The sequence below is a fragment of the Callorhinchus milii genome, unplaced genomic scaffold (genome assembly GCF_018977255.1).
Source record: "Callorhinchus milii isolate IMCB2004 unplaced genomic scaffold, IMCB_Cmil_1.0 Scaffold13, whole genome shotgun sequence".
In the NCBI taxonomy this organism is placed as follows: domain Eukaryota; kingdom Metazoa; phylum Chordata; class Chondrichthyes; order Chimaeriformes; family Callorhinchidae; genus Callorhinchus; species Callorhinchus milii.
The window spans coordinates 15,152,952-15,173,897 of NW_024704754.1; the positions used below are offsets into that span (position 1 = coordinate 15,152,952).

A 20,946-nucleotide genomic window follows, 5' to 3' on the forward strand; every position below is an offset into this window, starting at 1 on the left:
GTTTTCAAACACTGCGGTCAGGACCACCTACGAGGAACTCACTGGATACATTATCAGCTAACTGACAGTTCTAAGAAGTACTGGATGATAATAGTTGCATTTGTTAGAGCTCCTTATCATGTCGTTGAGATGTCTCAAAGCGCTTCACAGAATATATTATCAAGTGGATTGACTATATTTTGTGGGCAAAACACGGCAGCCAATTGTGAACATCTGTGTCCTACAGACAGTTGTGGATTGAGTGACCACACTTGTTTTTGGAAGAGATGATCCGCCACTTGACGGACATCCGGATTCCTACTTACTGCTCAGTAAACAGAGACACGTGGAGTAAGGAAACTTATCTACAATTTCCACCCGGCCCGGAATTGAACCCAGGTCCTCTTACTCGTGTGGCAAGCGCACTAACCATTACGCTACGGGATTCCAGTGAAATTACCAAGCATCTGCAGATCCTTGGCCACAGTAGCATTTCAATGGCCTGTGCTCGGCACCATCTCACCGGCAGAGAATTGCTGATATGAGCACCACAGGAAGCAGCTTTTCATATGATGTCAAGTCACTTTACAGCACAAAGCTCAGTAATGAGTCGCAGAATTAAAGTCAAGTCCTGACATTTTATCCATTCACACAGATGAATCAGATCAGACAAGAAATAAAACTCAATAGAATTGCCACTATTAACGTGTATCTCTGGCTTCCACATTGCTTGCTATAAATTTAAATACAAACACGGAGCCTTGTAATTACCACAGGATTGGATACTTGCTCTTTATTAATGGCTGTTAGCATGTCCCTGCACACATTAATAAAGCTATGACTCAATATTACAATATTTTTGATGTCTTTTCCCGTAGTCAATTTTTTTTAAGAGAAGCCAGGTTCAATTCATGCTCATTGGGATGATCTGTAGGCAGATAGTATTATAAGCCATTCTGTCCCCATATCCTCCAATACAATCAGATTAAAGATCATAATATGATCAGCGGCAGAAGACGTCCCAAAGATGTGAAACAGTGAAGCCCGAGGTAGAACCTGCACATCCCCTGGAGAGCAGCACCTGCAGTAGTAATAATAATAATCCTTGCATTTGATTATAAGGCCTTATCATATCTTCAAGATGTCTCAAAAGTGCTTCACAGAATATACTGTAAAAGTGAATTGACTGTGTATTTTGTGGGCGAAACACAGCAGCCAATCGGACACAGCAGTGTCCCACAAATAGTCGTGGATTAAAGTGATCAATTTATTATTTTTTTAAGATATTATTATCCCAGGCAAGGCGATCCACTAACAACTGAGTTCCTATTTAATGTTAGGTAAACAGAGGCGTGTGGACTATCGAAACTTGCCCAACATTTCACCCTGCTGGGAATCGAACCCAGGTCTCTCGCTTGCAAGGCAAGTGCTCTATCCACTGAGCTACAGGTCTCCACTATAATGCTGGGTTACCTCTTTTTTTAAAAAAAAGTAATAAAGTATTAAAGTAATGTTCATGTAATTTTGAAGTATACTCGTCCAGTAGATTGGTAAACCAGAGGATCGGGGTTTGATTCCCAGGCAGGGCGAAACCTTAGACAAGTTTCCTTAATCCACACGTCTCTGTTTACCTAACAGTAAGTTAGTTGATTGGCTATCGTTTTCCGGGAGTATAATCCTTCAAAAAAAAGTATCATTTGGCACTCAATCTACGACTGTTTGCGGGACACTGCTGTGCGCAATTGGCTGCCGCTTTTCACCCACAAAATGTACAGTCAATTCACTATATTCTGTGAAGCGCCTTGAGACGTCTCATTGATATGATAAGGCGCTATATCAAATACAAGGATGATTATGGTATTGATAATTATATTAGCCTGTTATTACTATATAGGCCAAATTAGTCTGTTGTGTGTTGCACATATACACATACACACTCGGAGTTATTGTTCAGGGAAGAGGTCGGTAAAATTCTTGCACAAGAAACTTCCAGTGTGTGTCCACAGCACGAATTGCACACACTGAAACATACCGGGCTTTCAGCGACCATTAGGCCTTCAATGATCTGCTTTTCAATGTACTGATCTCAATCAAGCGTTATCAGTGTTAATATCGACCCCCTGCCCTCATAAATATCTTTCTACGAGACAAGAGTTCAAAGCGGGAACCTAATCTCACTTAGTTTTAGTGTTTTAATTAAGATCTTGGACGTAAGTGCTTTGTTAATTTTAGTGTTTTGTTTTTTTTAAAAAAAACTGCTACATAAACACTCGCAGAGACACAGCTGTGTGGGTTAGAGCATCAGTGTGATGCATCACAGAAATTATGTAACACTGTATTTTAAAGGAGGGAAGGGGCTTTACATCGAGAATTGGCCATCCTCACTGCAGGTCTAATCTAAGACAGGGCAGCAGAGGAAGTTAGTAATCAGAGATAACTCTCCACAGGGGAGGGGGAAGAGAATGAGAGCAGTTATTTGAATGATGACACATCACGCAAATTGCCTGGGAACAGATCTCCTCCCCATCCTTCCATTTGGATGATAAATATGCGATTGAGACTGGGACCAGGAAGCCATTCCACACCAAAGCAACTATCATTAAAGTACAACTGTTTCAGGGGAACTAGCAATATAGTCAGACAATTTTTCTGATCATTTCTGCAGCAAATTCAGAGCAGCCTAAAGAAATGAAACAGTCTCGATCACCATTTTGATTTTAAGTTCAACGGACAGTGCATAATTTTTTGAAGAGTTAAATATGCTCTGAAAACTCTTGCAATAGAATATTTGGGGGGCATTACTGTGCGCAAATTAGCTGCTGTGTTCACCAGCATAACACACAGTCACTACCGTTCACAGTAAATCTTGTGAACCTCTTTGGGACGTGCTCCTGATATGAAAAGTGTGATATCAAATGCAAGGATTATTATTCTTTCTGAAGATGATGATTATAATGTAATAAGGTGGTATATCAAATGCAAGAATTATTGCTTATTTTACTTGTGAGATAGCAAGTTATGAGCCCAGGGTTATTAGCAAAAGCGCGAACTCTCTTCCCCCAAAAGGCTATGGACGCTGGATCCATTCATACCTTCAAGACTGAGGTGAATAGCGATTTGTTAGGTCAGGGTGTTAAGGGATATGGGGCAAGGGCAGATGATTGGAATTGAGGTACAGGCCAGCCATGATCTTATAGAATGGCGGAACAGGCTCACGGGCGTGAATGGCCTACTCCTGTTTCTATGTAACAGCTATTCTGAAGTAGCTTGTACTTTGATAAGAACTGGCAGACCAGACCACTGGTTGAACTGCTAAAGTCTTAGCCTTTTGCATTTTGTTTACCTGCAGCAGCTAAAATGTGAAATGGATTCCACATCATCTCCACTGACACCAGATCGGATCACATCCAGATAAAAGGTTTCCCTTAATCACTGGAATGTTACTCAAGGTTTGCGCGCTGACAGACAAGGAATGGTGCAATCAAGGTAGAGATCAGAGCTGACGAGAAAGCATTCGTTATACGAAAGGGAAAAAGAATGAGAAAGGTGTTTGGATTAGGAAACCCCTTGTAATCACATTAATCATAACAATAATAATTATGTGGTTTGAGGTAATAATATGCACAGGGCAATAAAGAGAGTAGACAGTATTAAGAGACAGTAATGTCTTGAGTGGTTAGGGAAATAACATATGTGAACATAAGAATTTGCTTATTATCATGCTTATGTGTATGTATAGTGTATATATAGTATTATAATATGAGAGCGAGACAGCGGAAATGAACTAAAAAGACACTGCTTCGAAATATTTTGTAATCACCGTGGTATTTCCCAGCAATAAACCTGCAGTTTATTATCAATGTGAGTGTGATGGTGGTCGGGGGGTGGCGGGGAGAAGAGATAGGACGATGATGTGCAAAATAGAACCCATGAAACTACTGTACAATGTGAAAAAAAAATTCCAGAGTTATTGAAATCCGTGGTAACATTTAATTGTAAACCCCTTGGTTAGATTGTAGCCTGGCACTGAAGTACCTTAAATGCAAATGTTTCTTTTAAATTGTAGTAACTCAGTCAAGAGAGATCTACTCTAATGTGCAGAGTGTCAGATTCGTCGCTTCTTAATATCTTGGACACTTTAAGCCCAAGTACAGAAAATCAATAAGGCAACACTTCGCATCTACGTTCACATCACTGGAAAGATTTTAATTATTTCGCTTGTTAAACCAGGCTTAGTTTTATGTGCTCTTCATACTGACGTGGAGTCATTTACTGGGAACTGTAAAGGGAAATGCAATGTGATGTAGCTTGATACCGCAAGGAAGTCGATTAAAATAACATGCCACATTTTCCCCTGCAGTCAAATTTATCTGCGAAAGCAAGTTAATTGTGACTCCAAAATGTGTTCCCTAATGCAAATGCATTGCCATTAGCACAGTAGTGTCATGTTTGAAAATAGTCTTCTATGGGAGATGATTTTTTCTCTAGAGCTGTTGCCAATTGCTCCACATCAGACAGGAAGCAGAGAGTGGTGGTGAACGGCTGTTTTTCTGACTGGAGGAAAGTGTGCAGTGGTATCTCCCAGGGTTCAGTATCGGGACCACTGCTGTTTTTGATCTACATAAATGACATGGACTTGGTTATAGGGAGTACAATTTCCAAGTTTGCAGATGATACTAAGCTAGGAAAAGTAGTAAACAGTGCAGAGGATAATAGCAGACTGAAAATGGACATAGACAGACTGGTAACATGGGCAGACACGTGGCAGATGAAGTTTAATGTGGAGAAATGTGAAGTGATGCATTTTGAGGGGAAGAATGAGGAGAGACAATATAAGCTAAATTGAAGAATCTTAAAGGGGGTGAAGGAACAGAGAGACTTGGGGATTCATATAAGTAAATCTTTGAGGTGGCAGGACAGGTAAATAAAGCTGTTAAAAAAAAGCATACGGGATACTAGGCTTTATAAACAGGGGCATAGAATACAAAAGTCAGGAAGTTACGATGAACCTTCATAAAACATTGGTTAGGCCTCAGCGAGAGACTGTGTTCAGTTCTGACTTTAAGAAGGATGTCAAGGCATTGGAGAGTGTGCAAATGAGATTTATCGGGATGGTACCAGGAACGAGAGACTTCAGTTATCAGGAGAGGCGAGAGAAGCGAGGAGTATTCTCCTTGGAGCAGAGGAGGTTAAGAGGAGACTTAATAGTAATTTTCAAAATTATGAGGGGACTAGGTAGGGTGAACAATGAGAAACTATTTCCACCGGCGAGTGGGTTGGTAACCTGAGGATACCGTTTTAAAACAGTTGTTTAAAGAAACAGAGGTGAGGAGAAATTTTTTCACACAGCGAGTTGTTCGGATCTGGTTGTTGTGCATAGCCTGGAAGGGTGTGGAAGCCGACTCTGTAACAACTTTTAAGAGTGAAGTAGATAATTATTTGGGGAGGACAAGTTACGGGGCTATGGGGAGAGCGCGGGGTAGTGGGATTTATTTGGTTAGCTCTTTCAAAGAGCCGGTACAGACATGATGGGCCGAATGGCCGCCTTCTGTGCTGTACAATTCAACGAGACCATTCTGGGGAGCAACATAGCAACAAAGTGTGCCACATGGGAGTGTCAACCTGAATCATCTGATCAAATCTCAAGACTGATACTGAATGCCTTCAAAATAAGTACTTGGATAGTGCCTTTCAATAATAATTCCTTGCATTTGATATAGCGCCTTATCACGTCATTGAGGCATCTCAAAGTGCTTCACAGAATGTACTGTGAAGTGAATTTTTCACTTTTTATTTTGTGGTCAAAACATGACTGCCAATTGCACACAGCAGTGTCCCACAAACAGTCATGGATTGAGTGCCCAAATTATTAATTAACTTTTTTTTGAAGGGGTTATCACCCCAAGAAAAGCGATCCACCAATCGACTACCAACTGGCTTCCATTTACTGTTGGTAAACAGAGGCGTGTATGTGGCGTAAGGAAACTTGCCGAAGGTTTCATTCCAGCCAGGAATCAAACCCGGGTTCTCTCACCTGCGATGCAAGTGCTCTAACCCATGCACTACATACTCCACTGAGTGTATGAACAGTGCTTCTCAGAAGTAAGAATTAAAAGGATGATAGACTCAGCAGTTTGGTGCTCGCAGGAGATTGGCCTTTTTCTCCATGCAGGGCGCATAGTGCAGCTGGAGGAAATTTGCATGCTTATCAATTCAAATGAGCACACAACTTTAACTGTATAATTGAGTACAATAGTCCCTTATCCTTCTGAAAGCTAATGACGCTGTGGGTGGGGTTGTGGGAAGGTTACAAAACAGGTAACTACCAGTATGAACTAAGAAATTCATATGTTCAAGCTATGATTACAGCCACAAACTACACAGTCAATTCATTTGACAGTATTTTCTGTGAAGCGCTTTGAGATGTGTCAAGAACGTGATAAGGCGCTATACCAAATGCAAGGATTATTATTTAATATTATAATAAAGGCCTATCCATTCAGGATTAGATTGCAGTGGGGAGGACAAACTGATGCCTCAAGATGTCATTGACAAATTGCCAGCAATCAACATTACTTGGATAATAATCCTTACATTTGATATATAGCTCCTTATCGTGTCATTGAGGAGTCTCAAAGCAGTTTACAGGATATGCTGTAAAGTATTTGTGTCTGTATTTATAGGAGAACGCAGCAGTCAATTTGCGCACAACGATGTCCTACCAGCAACCATGAAGTGAATGACAAATTTTATTTGTGGGATTGTTGGCCAGGACAACAGGAGATAGAACCTCCCTTATCTTTATCGAACACTGTCATGCAATCTTTAACATCCTCCTGAACAGACAGGCGAGACCTTGGTTTGACATCTTAGCTAAATGGATGGCACTTCTAACAATGCAGTGCTCCCCCAACACTGACACAATCTGGAGACGGTGGGGGGGGGGGGGGGGGGGAAAGAGGTCTAAAGTATGAGGTAACGGTCCCAATGCGGGGCTTGAACCCACAAGCTTCTGACCCCCAGGTGAATGAGCCAGGCTGACAACCTACAGTGCAACAGGCGAAGTAAAAAATACCATTATTCACTCCCAGAGCCTTGCTATTCCAAACAGTGCTGACTGAATTTTGTTTAAAATAAGGGGAGCAGAGTGATAACCTGTCCTTCTGGTCAATCACCTAACCGGTCCTGAGATTATCCTGCCTTCAAGGCCTTCCACAGCCTTGCTCCTCAGTATCTCTGTGATCTATTAACTCCATATAGACCAGTCCGCTCCCTCCAGTCAGCGGGCTCCGTCCTGCTCCATGTCCACTGCCCGGTCCACCCCACCATTGGCAGTCTGGTCTTCAGCCTCTCTGCCCCCACACTTTGGAACTCCATCCCACAGGTCCTTGGTCTCGCCCCCTCCCTTGCCTCCTTGGCCTGTCTCAGACCCTCCTCTTCGATCACACCTTCGGTCACCCTCCTACCCCTACCCTCCCTGCCTTCCAGGTCCCAACACCCCCAGCTCGGGTCCAAATCCCTGACTGTCCAGTGCCTTGGGACGTCCTCCCGACGTGAGAAGCGCTAATTACAAAAGTAATGCGTTGTTGTTCTGGAATCGTATGCACTTGACATTCAGTCAGAGGGCGTGGGCTATCCCACCCAGCTACAAAAAAACAACTCCCCAGACACAACTACACCCTAAAGATCAAATATTATCTCACCAATCTTTTTAACATGATTTGGCAAAGGGAGGGAGGGAGAGAGAGAGCGAGAGAGAGAGAGAGCTTGCTGGGATTTTTAGAAAAAAAAATCTGACATGTTAGAAAAATTCTGCAATGGTAACTAACTCTGCTATAAATATATTCTGTATGATGCTGCATTTCGTAAATCTCCCTACATTTTTTTGTGTGGTACAATTCTGGGTACTGCTTCCGTGCTACGTGCTATTTCATTGACACGAGACGCAGCTGGTGTCAGCAATTGACCCCTACAGCAATGAAAGGCAACAAAAGGCAATTTCCCTTCCATTAAATCAACCCCCGACCAACACAGCCGTTAAAAAGGCATTAGTACCAGAGAGAAAAGTTTTTAGCATCAACCCAGCAATAAAACAACAGGACCGGTCATCAAATACTGATGCGGAAACCCTTTTCTAACCTAAGGGTTCGAACATTTTCCTCTTCCTGGTATGAAAAAAAACCAAGCGGTAGTGTTTTGACTGCTCAGTGCAGGAGGTTAGAAATATTTCCAATTGTTTGGTGGCAGGCAATTGCGTCGCAAAGGGTTCGCCCAAGAAGCAATCTTGTTTCTGCAACAGAATAAACGTTTGGGTGTTTTTTTATTTTAAAAGATATAATTAAATGGAGGGGGAAGGGGGGATAGATTTACTCCTCAAAGGACAGACCTAGGAATTGGGTTAGAAATAGGGGGCAAGGGAATTTGATAGCTTTAATGAGAGCAATTTTCTACGCCCCCCCCCCTCACCGCTTCTCAACCCTCTTCCCCTGACCAGGAACTAGGGCAACAACAATTATTTGCTACGAAAACACCTGCCGGGCTCTAAACACCCATCCTTCTGATATTTTTCACTCTGGACATTTATTAATGTTATTTAATATGCTGTTATTTAAAATGCACAGAAAGTCTGTGCGTCTGTTCCAGCGTTGAAAACTTACACTTAAGCTTTATCATTATTACCAATCGATAATATTTACATTATTGCAAATAAATGACATTTATATTTGCATTCTCGCCAATCAATAATATTTGTATTTTTATTAGAAACAAATCATATTTATAGAATTGATACTCAGAGAGGAGAGGGGGTGGGGGGTGGGGGGTAAATTCATTTTCCCCTCTTCTTAGCCCACACCCCACACCTCCCCACAGCCCCCCCCCCCACACAAAAAAAAAGGAAATCTGCTCTTAAAATATGCCAAGATTTCAAAATGCAGACAATTCCCTTTAAGGTGAGACAAAAGGATACAAAGAAAAATGAAGCAGGTAATAAAAAACAACAGCAACCTTGTTGCTGAAAATAGACAAGTTTCTTTAATTTCCTTTTTTTTCCCCTCATTTCAGTAACAATGTAGTGTTGCCAAAGTCTCCCAAAATAACACAACCAAAGGTTGATAAATAATTGGAAACGTTTGTATCCTAATGTGTGTGACAGTTTCACAACAAACAACTCAAATCCTCACTCACTCCATATCCCCCCCCCCAAACCCTGCCCTTGCAGTAGCAGAAATTGCAGTTAAAATGCCTTCACCCCCCCCCACCCAAAAAAAAACCCCAACAATAATAATAATTTAAATGCCCTGAAAGCTACTCACGAGTTGTGGTTCTGTTTCCATCACCTCCATGGCCAGTTATTTTTTTTTGCACCACCAACCAACCAAACCCCCCCCCTCCAGCCCACCCCCTCCTCCAACAGCAGCAAAAGTCAGAAGGAAATTGTGTTGAGCTTTTTTTTTAATCTTTTTTTTTATCTCTTCCCCCCCTCTCTCTCTCTCTCTCTCTCTGCAAAGCTTCTCAGTGTCTGTGTCTTTTTTTTAAATCTTTTTTTTTATCTCTTCCCCCTCTCTCTCTCTCTCTCTCTCTCTGCAAAGCTTCTCAGTGTCACCAGTGTCTGTGTCTGTGTCTTCACCAGTCTGGGCTCTCACACACACACAGTCTGCAAATCAACCCCCAACACAGCTCTACAGGGGAAGCAAACTGCAAACACCAGCCTTTCAAACAAAGATCAGGCTCTTTTTTTTCCCCTTTCCTTTCCTTTCCTTCCCCCCTCTCTCTCTCTCTACACACAAAGCCCCTCTACCCTTTTTCACAGCAACCTTTTTTTTTGGGGGTGTAGGGAACCCTACATCCATCAATCAATCAATCAATCAATCAATCAATGGGATCTTGCCCCCACTTCAGTGACCTGAATTGCGCTTTTCTTTCGAATCCGCAAGAAAGAACTTTTCCGTCCTCCCTCCCCGCACCCGCCCCCCCCACTCCCTTCACCACCACCACCACCACTTGAACGACAAAAATGGCCTCTTCTTCTGAAGAGTCCTCAAAACCTTCTGGGGTTTGTAGTTCTGAAGCCGTGAATTGAAATTTCCGTGCCCTGCTGCGCTTTTTTTTCTGGACGGGTTTATTTGGCGCAAAGTTTGACAATCCCCTCGAGGGGATTGAATTCAAGTTCGTTGTCATTTTGTGATCGCAGTCAATCGATCCACTTTGCGGTATATTCTTCAAAGCGCTTCGAGGCGTCTCGACGATGCGATCGACTAAGAATAATATTCCAGGACAAAAATTGAAAGAGCATCAGATTATCTGCATATTACCTTTCACCTCTTCGATCTGAGATTAAACAGACGAGTGCCTCTCTTTAATAGAGGTTTAAGTCCTATATATTAATAATCCTTGCATTTGATTTGCGCCTCATCACGGCGTTGAGACGATTCAAAGCGCTTCACAGAATATAAAGTGAATTGACTGTATATTTGTGGGGGAAACGCGGCAGCCAATTGCGCACAGCAGTGTCCCACAAACAGTCGTGGATTGAAGCGACCAATTTATTGTTGTTTTTTTTCTTGAGGGATTATTATCAGGCGCGGAAAGTAAGGAAAGTTGCCCAAGGTTTCACTGCGAAACATACAGTCAATGTGAAAGCAATATGTGCTATACAAATGTAATTTGTTGTTGTTGTCGATTTGGAGACATTTTAGCACGGTTTTCCGTGGCTTTAGGTACATTGAACAACATTGCCGAAAGTACTGTATTGCCATTAAATTGCTATTGTGGTGGAGAGAGCCCAAACGAACAGTTGCTTATGTGGGAGTCCAGTAGGCGGCGCTCTTAACATTCTTTAATTTTCAGATTTTGGTGAACTTTAGCTTGTATTTCGAATCAATTCCATAATAAATAAATAATAATAATCTTCATCCTTGTGTTTGATATAGCCGCCTTATCAGGTAGAGTATAGTATCCGCCATACCTCTCCCCAAAAGCCGCTGAAACCCTGATCCATGCCTTTGTCACCTCCCGGCCGGACTATTCAAACGCCCTCCTCGCCGATCTCTCATCCACTACCATCCATGACATCCAACTCATTCAGAACTCTGCCGCCCACATTCTCACCCGCACCAAACTCGCTCCCCGATCCCCCCAGTCCTGGCCAGACTGCACTGGCTCCCTATCCCAGAGAGGATCGATTTCAAGATTCTCACCCTCGTATTCAAGTCCCTGCACTCCTCTGCACCCCCCGACCTCTCTGACCTCCTCTCTCCTCAAAACAGTACCCGTTGCCTTCGTTCCTCTGGGTCTTGCCTCCTCCTCGTCCCTTGAGTCCTCCGCTCCACCCTCGGCGGCCTTGCCTTCAGCCACTATGCCCCGAGGCTCTGGAACTGCCGTCCTCACTCCCTTCGTCTCGCTCCCTCCCTTCCCATTTTCAGGTCTCTGCTGAAGAATTTTCTTTTCGACCGCACCTTTGTTCACCTTCTTCACCCTCACCCTCCCCCTGGCTTGGTCCCGGGATTCGGCACTCTGAGACGCCGTCCGGCGTGGAGGGCGTTATATAAATCCAAGTTGTTGTTGTTGACTGTGTATTCTGTAGGCAAACTTAACCAGTTGTGCTTGATGCTGACCCTCTGGGTGCAGAGTCTTGTTCTTTCCTTTAACGTATAGGCATATTGGTGAACCCCGATTTATTTCAAAACATACAGCATATTGCACAGTGTTAATATAACAAAACTTTTGCTTTCAATTGCATATAGGAATGAAAACTATTTCAACCTCTCTTTTTCAATAAAATAATAATCCTTGCATTTGATATAATGCTTCATCACATCATTGAGACGTCTCAAAGAGCTTCACAGAATATATTGTGAAGTGGAGTGACTGTATTTTGTGGGCAAAATGCGGTAGCCAATTGCGCACAGCAGCCCACAAACAGTCGTGGATTGGGTGACCGCATTACTTTTGGAGGTACGAGTAACCTCGGAAAGTGATCCACCAAGCGACTAGCAACCAGGTTGCTACTTACTACTAGATAAACAACAACAACAACAACTTTCACTTCTATAAACAGAGGTGTGTGGAATAACAACAGCAACAAGTCCACTGGCTTTCCATCACACAGAGGATAAAGTTCAAGATCCTGGTCCTCACCTTCAAAGCCCTCCATGGCCTTGCTCCTTCCTACATCTGCGATCTCATAACCCCTTACCATCCTGCCCACTCCCGCCGCTCAGCGGACTCCGGCCTGCTTCATGTCCCCCACCTCGCCCAACCTACCATTGGCAGGCAGGCCTTCTGCCACTCTACCCCCACCTTCTGGACCTCCATCCCGCAGTCCCTCCACCTTGCTTCCTTCAAGACCCATCTCAAGTCCCTCCTCTCCGACCGTGCCTACGATCACGCTGCTTCCCCCCCTGACCTCCACCCTCCCCAATCCTGACCCCAGCTCGGGTCCGAAATACTGACTGTCCAGCGCCTTGGGACTCCCGATGCTATACACGTAATTTTATTGTTGTTGTTATTGTGGAATAAGGAAACTTGCCTAAAGTTTCGCTCTGCATGGGGATCGAACATGTGTCCTCTCGCTTGTAAGGCGAGTGCTCTAACCACTAAGCCCCAGGACTCTATGATAAATTTAGATGAGGGAGGAATAAAAATGTGACTATTTCCCCAAAAGGGAAATTAATAAATTAATACTGCAATCATTTTGATTGAATTCTCTCACACATATGCATAAAGAGCAAAGAATCAATCGCAGTTTGATGCCATTTTTCTTTTCATGTCAGGTTAACATTTTTGTTTTCCCTTTAATTTTCACAATAGCTTATGTACCAGTTTCTGCACTCAATTCCATTCCTCGGACTGTACCATTCCCTGTCTCATGCTGAGGTATTTTATATGAAATGGTAAAATAAAACATTCATGATGTACAGTTAACAAACAAAAACAAACAGAATTACATTTGTATAGTGGCGTTCACATCGGGAGGATGTCCCCCAAAAAAACACATTATTGAATTTAAACTACAATTAAAGAACTAGAGTATGTTAAAACAAATCTCAAGCCTCCAAATTAGAGACTAGAAAATCTTTCCTGTACACTATGCGGAATAATTGATACGTGGAATAGATGTTTAGTAAAAACTGGTAGTTACTTGTCTATTATAATAAAAATGATAAACTTTGCGTCAATGTTGTTGAAATGTCTCAAAGCACTTCACAATACTTTTACTGTAAAGTTTAGCAATTGTGTATTTTGTAGGCAAAACAAACACAACAGCCAATTTGCACACAGCATTGTACCACAAAGAGCCATGAAGTGAATGGTCAGTTTTAACAGGGAGTTTGTTGACCAGAAGACCAGGAATACCTCCCTTCTAAAATGCAGTTAATGCAGTTTTCTCTTTGACCGTGCCTTCAGCTCACCTCTCGACTCTCTACCCCCTCCTCGCTCCCTCCCTTCCCTCCCCTCACCCTGACCATTTCCCCCCTTGCTGGGGTCCTGACCCAATTGTACAGCGCCTTGGGATGTCCTCCTGACGTGAAAGGCGCTCTATGAATGGAATCTTGTTGTTGTTGTCGTTGTTAATGAATATGTGATTAAGATTGTCAGTGAAATGACATAAGAATAAGCAAAGGCATATATTATCAGACACTGTGCAGCGCTATCAAGATCATGGAAATGTTACCTGTGGTCAGCGATGAATAATGCAGGTTGTGGTGATGGATTGATTTCCTGAGGTCTTTCATTCAATTAGCTTCAAAGATTCGGGGGAGATTTTAATGGAGCATTTTTTTCTTAAATGTCCGATTTGTGGATGGTGCCTTCTTCGGGAGATGCGGTAATTTGGGCACATGCATTTGGACATATGTGAATGTGTTTTTTGTAAGTTCTCAGCTTCACAGGCAGCACGTTTCACTGAAGCTCTGAGACTGAACAAAACTGCATATATCCCAGGGATATTACATTATAGCACTGCTGTTCAGATCCTTGTTTAAAGATGATTGATTATTGTCTTATTGTTTTAGAGGGCAATCCTTTATGTTTCTCCCATAGGTAAAAACAGACCGTGGCATCTTCGTATCCGATTAAAGTCCTAGACAAAAGCTGATTTTGAAAAAAAAATCTTTTTTTTATAATAATAATCCTTGCATTTGATATGGCAGCTTATCATGTCTTCGAGACGTTTTAAAGCGCTTCACAGAATATACTGTAAAGTGAATTGACTGTATATTTTGTGGGACGAAATGCAGCAGCCAATTGCGCACAGCAGCGTCCCGCAAACAGTCATGGATTGAATGACCACTTTTTTTTGAAGGAATCATTATCCCTGGAAAAGCGATCCGCGGATCGACTAACAACCGGGTTCCTACTTACTGCTGGGTGAAAAGGTGTGTGGAGTAAGGAAACTTACCCAACGTTTCGCCCAGCCGGGAATCGAACCCAGGTTCTCTCGCTTGTGAGGCGAGTGCTCTAACCACTAAACTCCAGGACTCCACAATATGATTATCAATGGGTAGGAATGTAGTGCTCATTTGCTTTCAGATTGTCATCCACTGGCTCTGAATTTCTTGCGTGTTCTGCTTTTATTTCTGAATTCTGATGTCTGCAGTTTTTTCTCTTCTAATCGCTCCTAATCTTTTATATTTCGCCAAAAGTTACCGGGAATAAATCCCGTTGATAAATGTATTTCTGCTAACTCGAGGAACAGCAGCAAAGTCGCAGAAATCTGACACTGCAAAAATCTTGTGACTTATTTTATATAACATGTACTGTCCACTGCGCGTATCAGGAATCAAGTTACGAACACCGTAAACTGATAATGTTCTGGGTATTATTCGTCTGATGTTTGATAGCTCAGCGAAAAAAAAACAGTGTCACCTTTTAATAGAAATAATCACATTAAATATTAGTTGGCAAGAAAAGGCCAACTAATATTTAGGCAGCAGTAACCCCGAGCAATCGACACTTTTTGCCTGTGTGATGTTTCCCTCTTGTTGCCTGGAACATTCACTGTCTTGTATTCTAACACTGAGGCGAAACCTTAGACAAGTTTCCTTACTCCACACGTCTCTGTTTACCTAACAGTTAGTAGGAACTTGCTTGTTAGTGAATTGGTGAAAAGCTGGGGGTTTGTGGGGGTAAAAATCCCTACCCCCAAAAAATGTGGTCACTCAATCCACAATTGTTTGTCAATTTACTTTACCATATATTCTGCAAAGCAGTTTGAGGCGTCTCAATGACATGATAAGCCGCGATATCAAATGCAAGGATTATTATTATTATTATTATTATTATTATTATGGTGTTCACCCAGTATAGCACGTGTGCAGATATTGACCCTGGTGTTTTCTCAGAATACAAAAATGCCCAAAGATATTGTGGTGGAGTGTTTTCTGAGAATACAAACATATCAGGAGATATTGCGGAGTTCAGCAGAATCCAGAGTTTGCAGTGGCCAAAATACAAGCTCCAATAGTTCCCGTTTCAGCGAATGATGGGCAACTCCGGGGTTGAACTTTTGCACACAACGCAGTGTTCCAGGCAACAAGAGAGGAAATCCCACAGGCAGAAAGTGTCGGTTGCTAAGGGTTACCGCTGCGTTTCAGTATAGACTGCAAATAGAAACAGAATTGCCTGCAATTCTCAGCAGATTTATTAGCGTCTGAGAGACAGAGGTTGGAGACGAGACGAGACCAATTGCAGAAATCAGCAGTGAGGTGTGCCAACTCTCCAGCCCCACTCTCCAATATTGCCTATAGTTTGGCACCTCCGATGCGTATACAAAAATACCAATAATTGTTTGCATTTGATGCAAACGTCTTATCACGTCGTCGTTCCGTCTCAAGGTGCTTCTCACGGGATCTACTGCAAAGTGAATTGACTATACGTATTTTGTGGGCGAAACGTGTCGGTTTCACATCGCGTCTCGAGCGCGGCTGAAGGAAAAAAATGACTTCATTTACACTGACGCGGATATTTACACTGACGCGGATCCGACGTCCCTCGCGGGGGGGTGGGGGGGGGGGGGGCAATAACAACGATAATAACCCTGGCAGGTGACAGAGCGCCTGATCACGCCGCCGAGACGCCCGGCCGCGCGTCACGGGACACACACCGCGGGCCGCGGGTGTCGGACTGCGGGCAGAGCGCGGCAGCCAATGTGACCGCTCGGTGACCGCTAGCGATTGATTGTTCCACCGCAAACGGCCTGAGACGAAATAAGATCGAAACGAACCGAAAGAAGGCAAAAAAGAAATCGTGGGAAATTACAAATCCCAGAAAAAAAAACACCATCTGAAACCTGGTCCCTCCCTCTTTTTTTTTGGCACAAACACACACTCTCTCTCTCTCTCTCTGTGTGTGTGGTTTACATAATTTATGGTAATATGGGGGGTGTGTGTGTGTGCAGTGGGTGTGTGTATGTACCACAACATGATGCGTGTCCCGGAAATCACAGGTAGATGCAGGAGCTGTGGATTGCATTGAGGACCTCTGGTTTGGCTCTGGTTTGGCTCTGCGTTGAAAGCGGACGCGTGGAATAACGCGGCAGCGCTGTAACCGAGGAGTCGGAATACCTCCCTCGCCTTTGCATTGAGTGGGGAGAGGAGGTGTTGGTGGAGGGGGGAGAGGAGGTGTTGGTGGAGGGGGAGAGGAGGTGTTGGTGGAGGGGAGAGGAGGTGTTGGTGGAGGGGAGAGGAGGTGTTGGTGGAGGGGGGAGAGGAGGTGTTGGGGAGGGGGGAGAGGTGTTGGTGGAGGGGGAGAGGAGGTGTTGGGGAGGGGGAGAGAGGTGTTGGGGAGGGGGTTTGGGGAGGAGGTGTTGGTGGAGGGGGGAGAGGAGGTTTTGGGGGGTTGGGAAGGGATTTGGGGAGGAGGTGTTGGTGGAGGGGGAGAGGAGGTGTTGGGGGGTTTTGGGGAGGAGGTGTTGGTGGGAGGGGGTTTGGGGAGGAGGTGTTGGTGGAGAGGGTGAGGAGGTGTTGGGGGTTTGGGGAGGAGGTGTTGGGGAGGGGGTTTGGGGAGGAGGTGTTGGTGGGGGTTTGGGGAGGAGGTGTTGGTGGAGAGGGTGAGGAGGTGTTGGTGGAGGGGAGAGGAGGTGTTGGGGTTTTGGGGAGGAGGTGCTGGGGAGGGGGTTTGGGGAGGAGGTGTTGGGAAGGGGGTTTGAGGAGGAGGTGTTGGGGAGGGGGTTTGGGGAGGAGGGGTTTGGGGAGGTGTTGTGCATTGTGTGCATCGGTGCTGAGGGGCTAACTTGATGATGGACCCGATGAGCCAGGAGGCGGTGGTCAGCTTTGTGGTGGAGGCCGGGGGCAAGGTCCGGAACTCGGAGTTGCTGTACCGCTTCAGGTCCGCTCTCCATCACAGCGACCCGGAGCGCAGGCGGCAGCTCCGCGACCTCTTCAAGCGCCACATCAACGCCGTGGCCGTGGTCCGCGAGGAGGAAGGGGTCAAGTTTGTGGTCCTGCGGAGGAAGCTGCAGCACCTGTTGCCCACCGGTTCGGCGGTCCCGGTAAAGCCGTCGGTAAAGCCAGCGCCGAAACCCGGTGAGGAGGACGGCGGCGGGTGGCGAGAATGCGCCGGGGAGGGTTTGCGAACGGGAAGCGCCTCCGCTGCGCCCGGAGAGGAGGTGCCCCAACCCTCCTCCAGCCCTCCATCTTCACCAGAGACCAACTTCAGTGCACTGAGCTTCAGCCAGAAAGTTGGGAATTACGAGACCAAATCTGGGGACACCAACACCAACAGCACCAGCAACTCGCCAGGAGCTCCCAAGGTGTTGCCCCCCCCCAAAGCCAAACCCCACATGTACCCCCTCAGACTCCCGCCCGATTGCAACAGGTACAGCTCCGGTCAGAGCCGGCAACAGCAACCGCCACGGCAAGGCACTAGGAAGACCGTCCAGAATGACACTCAGTCCACAGAGGTCTCCCCGGACCCTTCGGGGGATGGGGACGATGACCTCCAGGTGCCCCAAATGAAGAGGAGCCAACCCGCGGAAGCTGCCGGCAACTCGCCCCAGTTGAAGAGGTCTTCGCGGCTCCCGAAGGCGAGCGAGGATTTGCGTCTGTCCGACCAGGTGCCCCTGGACCCCGTGGAGCACGAGTGGTTAGTAAAGACCGCCCTGGGCCAGTGGACCCATGTGTGCGGCCTCCTGCTGAAGGACGTTAACCTGGCCGAGAAGAGGGACTTCATGTCCGGTTTCACGGCCATCCACTGGGCGGCCAAATCGGGCAACAGCGAGATGGTTTGCTGGATCATCGAGACGGCGGAGAAGAAAGGCGCCAAGGTCGACATCAACGCCAAAGCCTATGGCGGCTACACGCCCCTGCACATCGCCGCTATCCACGGCAAAGAGGACGTCATCCTTAAACTCGTGCAGGACTACAGGGCGAACACGAACCTCCGAGATTACAGCGGGAAGAGACCCTATCACTATCTGAATAAGGGCAACTCGCTAGCGGTGAAGCAGTTGTTGGGAGATCCGGACGCCTTCATCCCCGAAGCCGTTCCTCTTCACAAGAGAAGCTCCAAAGTGGCTCACTCTATCCTGAGCTCCACCAACACCTTTCTCGGCGCCTTGACCGACGACATAAACTTCCAGGACATTTCCAAATCCTTGAAGAAACCGGCCAATTTGAGCAAGTTTTTCGCTGCCCCGTCAATGTACAAGAAAAGACCCAAACTCCGCGGGAACTTCACCTCCTTGAACGAGGAGCCCGAAGAGGACGGAGTAGACGAGGTGGCGATGAGGCGACGACCGGTGACTGAGATTTTCCTCTGAAAGTTTTTCTAGGTTTTTATTTTCAAGAGAGTTTTTTTGAAAAAAACTAACGTGAATTATAATCGTAGAGGATAATTCCCTCTCCCTCGTGACGTTTACTTTCTTACTGTCATCTTTTCTTGCAGACTGTTTTTTTTTGAGTTACACTTTTATGTTTTGCAGGCGTTTGGACTCACAGAACACTATTTTTTGGGGGGCTATACAGTAAAATTGGCATAAGTCTGATCTGTATAACACGTATAATCGCCTAAGTCTTATTTCTCTTTTGCTCAAGTACCGGTCAAGAGTTTATATTCTATGCAAGTTTGACATGACTTTTGCATAAGTCATATTTAATGTATGAGCCCGATTGATAAGACTTAGGAGAGGTTTACTGGTATATAACAGTAGCATTCAGCTATAGAAATCTAAAATAATAATCTAAAAAATGTTATTATTAATTGATCTCCTGTGACTGCATACCGTAGCTTATGTTGCCCAACCATGTCTTTTGCACTGTTTATTTCCCCAATGCCTTGTTTTTGGTCAGTCTGCTGTCTTACATGCATGGAACTCTGTTCGGTTAGGATACATACTCTTAAGCATGGTGGCGGGTGACAGATGCAAGTGTCAGACACCCAGCTGACCCCCCAAAAAACATTTTCTGAAAACCTTTATCAGAAGTTTTGAATGTCCAATTTTAAAGGGAAGGTGAAACTGTTGTGTTCTCTTAAATGTTACTTCTACCTATATCTCTACATTTTAGTGTTTGGTGATTTAAAACGACCGACCACGGACCAAAGGTTTCTTATCCTGTGAATTGAAACTGTTTCTGTTTCAATGTCACGAAAGAGAATATTTAATACAAAGTCTCTGTTTCCAGGGACAACTACTTTGATTAAAGAATAACTGGATAACTGAGAGGTGGGGGGGGAATTACTTTCAGTATCAATGGCACACTACATATTGCAAAGATCCTGTGCATTCTGCCCTTAACAAATATTACTAGTTACTCAATATGTAACTGAAGCAAACAGATTGTTGGTTAGAACTTTCATGGAAAAATTCCTGTCAGCTGAATGCTGGTCATGGCACTGTAATGTCCAATATCCCAACTCATTGATATGAACATATTAGTAGATGGTTACATTCATGGGGTGGGTAAAGATTGCTAGAATTGCCGCGCAATCCCATCGAAGTACAGTAGAACCACAAATATAACATGGCTTTGCTTATAGTGTAATTTGGTTGTGAACCCCGACAGTGACTTAAGCAAATTGTATGCTCTGGCTCCATTGTTGCATAAAGACAAAATGGTCAACTTCCCGGTAATCAGGTCACCAGCGACCTCACTTCCCCTGCACATCAGTCAATATTGCCCCCTTAAAGCACTGGTTGGGATTTTACAGAGCCTCCCTCCTCCAAATACCGCATTGTAACTGGAATCCACTGTATTAATTTACTTGAAGAAAACAAATCCAACTACCGTAGCTGTGCCCTGTACTGTTTGTTTGAGTAAGGTTGCAGGGTAAATATTAGTTCTAAGTTAAGGTCAATCATAAACTTCTCTCTATATAAGACCATTGTTAGTCAAAGATTGATAAGACAGGCAAAACAATGAGAAACACACATTGCAGCTGTGATAAAGGCACACAGTTCATCCTTTTGAAACTGATTTAAGATGGAGCTACACTATTTTAACACTATTGTCAAGATTTGACACATAACTGACCACTTGAGAAACTTGCTGACTCTGCAAAGTTTGCATCTACTGTATTTGAAAGTTACCTGGTATATTTGAATGTTACCTGATTCCATTCTGTGCTAATGCTTTTTAAGTGTCTCCTTCATGTCATCAAACACTTTATAGACACGGAGTCAATAAAGCCAGACTGTGGAGTCCTGCAGCTCAGTGGTTAGAGCACTTGCCTCGCAAGCAAGAGACTTGGGTTTGATTCCCGGCGGGGCGAAACCTGGGGGAAGTTTCGTTACTCCACACGCCTGATAATAATCCCTCAAGAAAAAAAACAATAATAAATTGGTCACTTCAATCCACGACTGTTTGTGGGACACTGCTGTGTGCAATTGGCTGCCAGGTTTCGTCCATAAATATACACTCAATTCACTTCACGGTCTATTCTGTGAAGCACTTTGAGACGTCTAGAAGATGCGAAAAGCGCTATATTACATGCAAGGATTATTATTATTAATGCATATTGAACTCGGCA

The 20,946-nt window shown here is 44.5% G+C and overlaps 2 protein-coding genes across 2 annotated transcripts in view; one reads left to right on the forward strand and one right to left on the reverse strand.

Annotated features, from left to right (window-relative positions):
* Positions 1 to 9,329, reverse strand: part of septin8 (septin-8-A) — a 36,650-nt gene extending 27,321 nt beyond the window's left edge. Inside the window, exon 1 of the mRNA XM_042340139.1 lies at positions 9,294 to 9,329. Within this exon, the coding sequence (XP_042196073.1) occupies positions 9,294 to 9,323 (30 nt within the window). The 5' untranslated portion in view covers positions 9,324 to 9,329. The remainder of the gene's footprint in view (positions 1 to 9,293) is intronic.
* A 7,830-nt stretch (positions 9,330 to 17,159) lies between these two features.
* Positions 17,160 to 19,156, forward strand: sowahab (sosondowah ankyrin repeat domain family member Ab). The gene has a single exon (XM_007891522.2). It carries the CDS (start codon positions 17,216 to 17,218, stop codon positions 18,737 to 18,739), a length of 1,524 nt encoding a protein of 507 aa, XP_007889713.2. The 5' UTR covers positions 17,160 to 17,215; the 3' UTR covers positions 18,740 to 19,156.
* The last annotated feature ends 1,790 nt before the right edge of the window (positions 19,157 to 20,946 follow it).

Bases quoted from the DNA above. Each gene is read 5' to 3' on its own strand.
- sowahab (XM_007891522.2), top strand. From the start codon at position 17,216: ATGATGGACCCGATGAGCCAGGAGGCGGTGGTCAGCTTTGTGGTGGAG.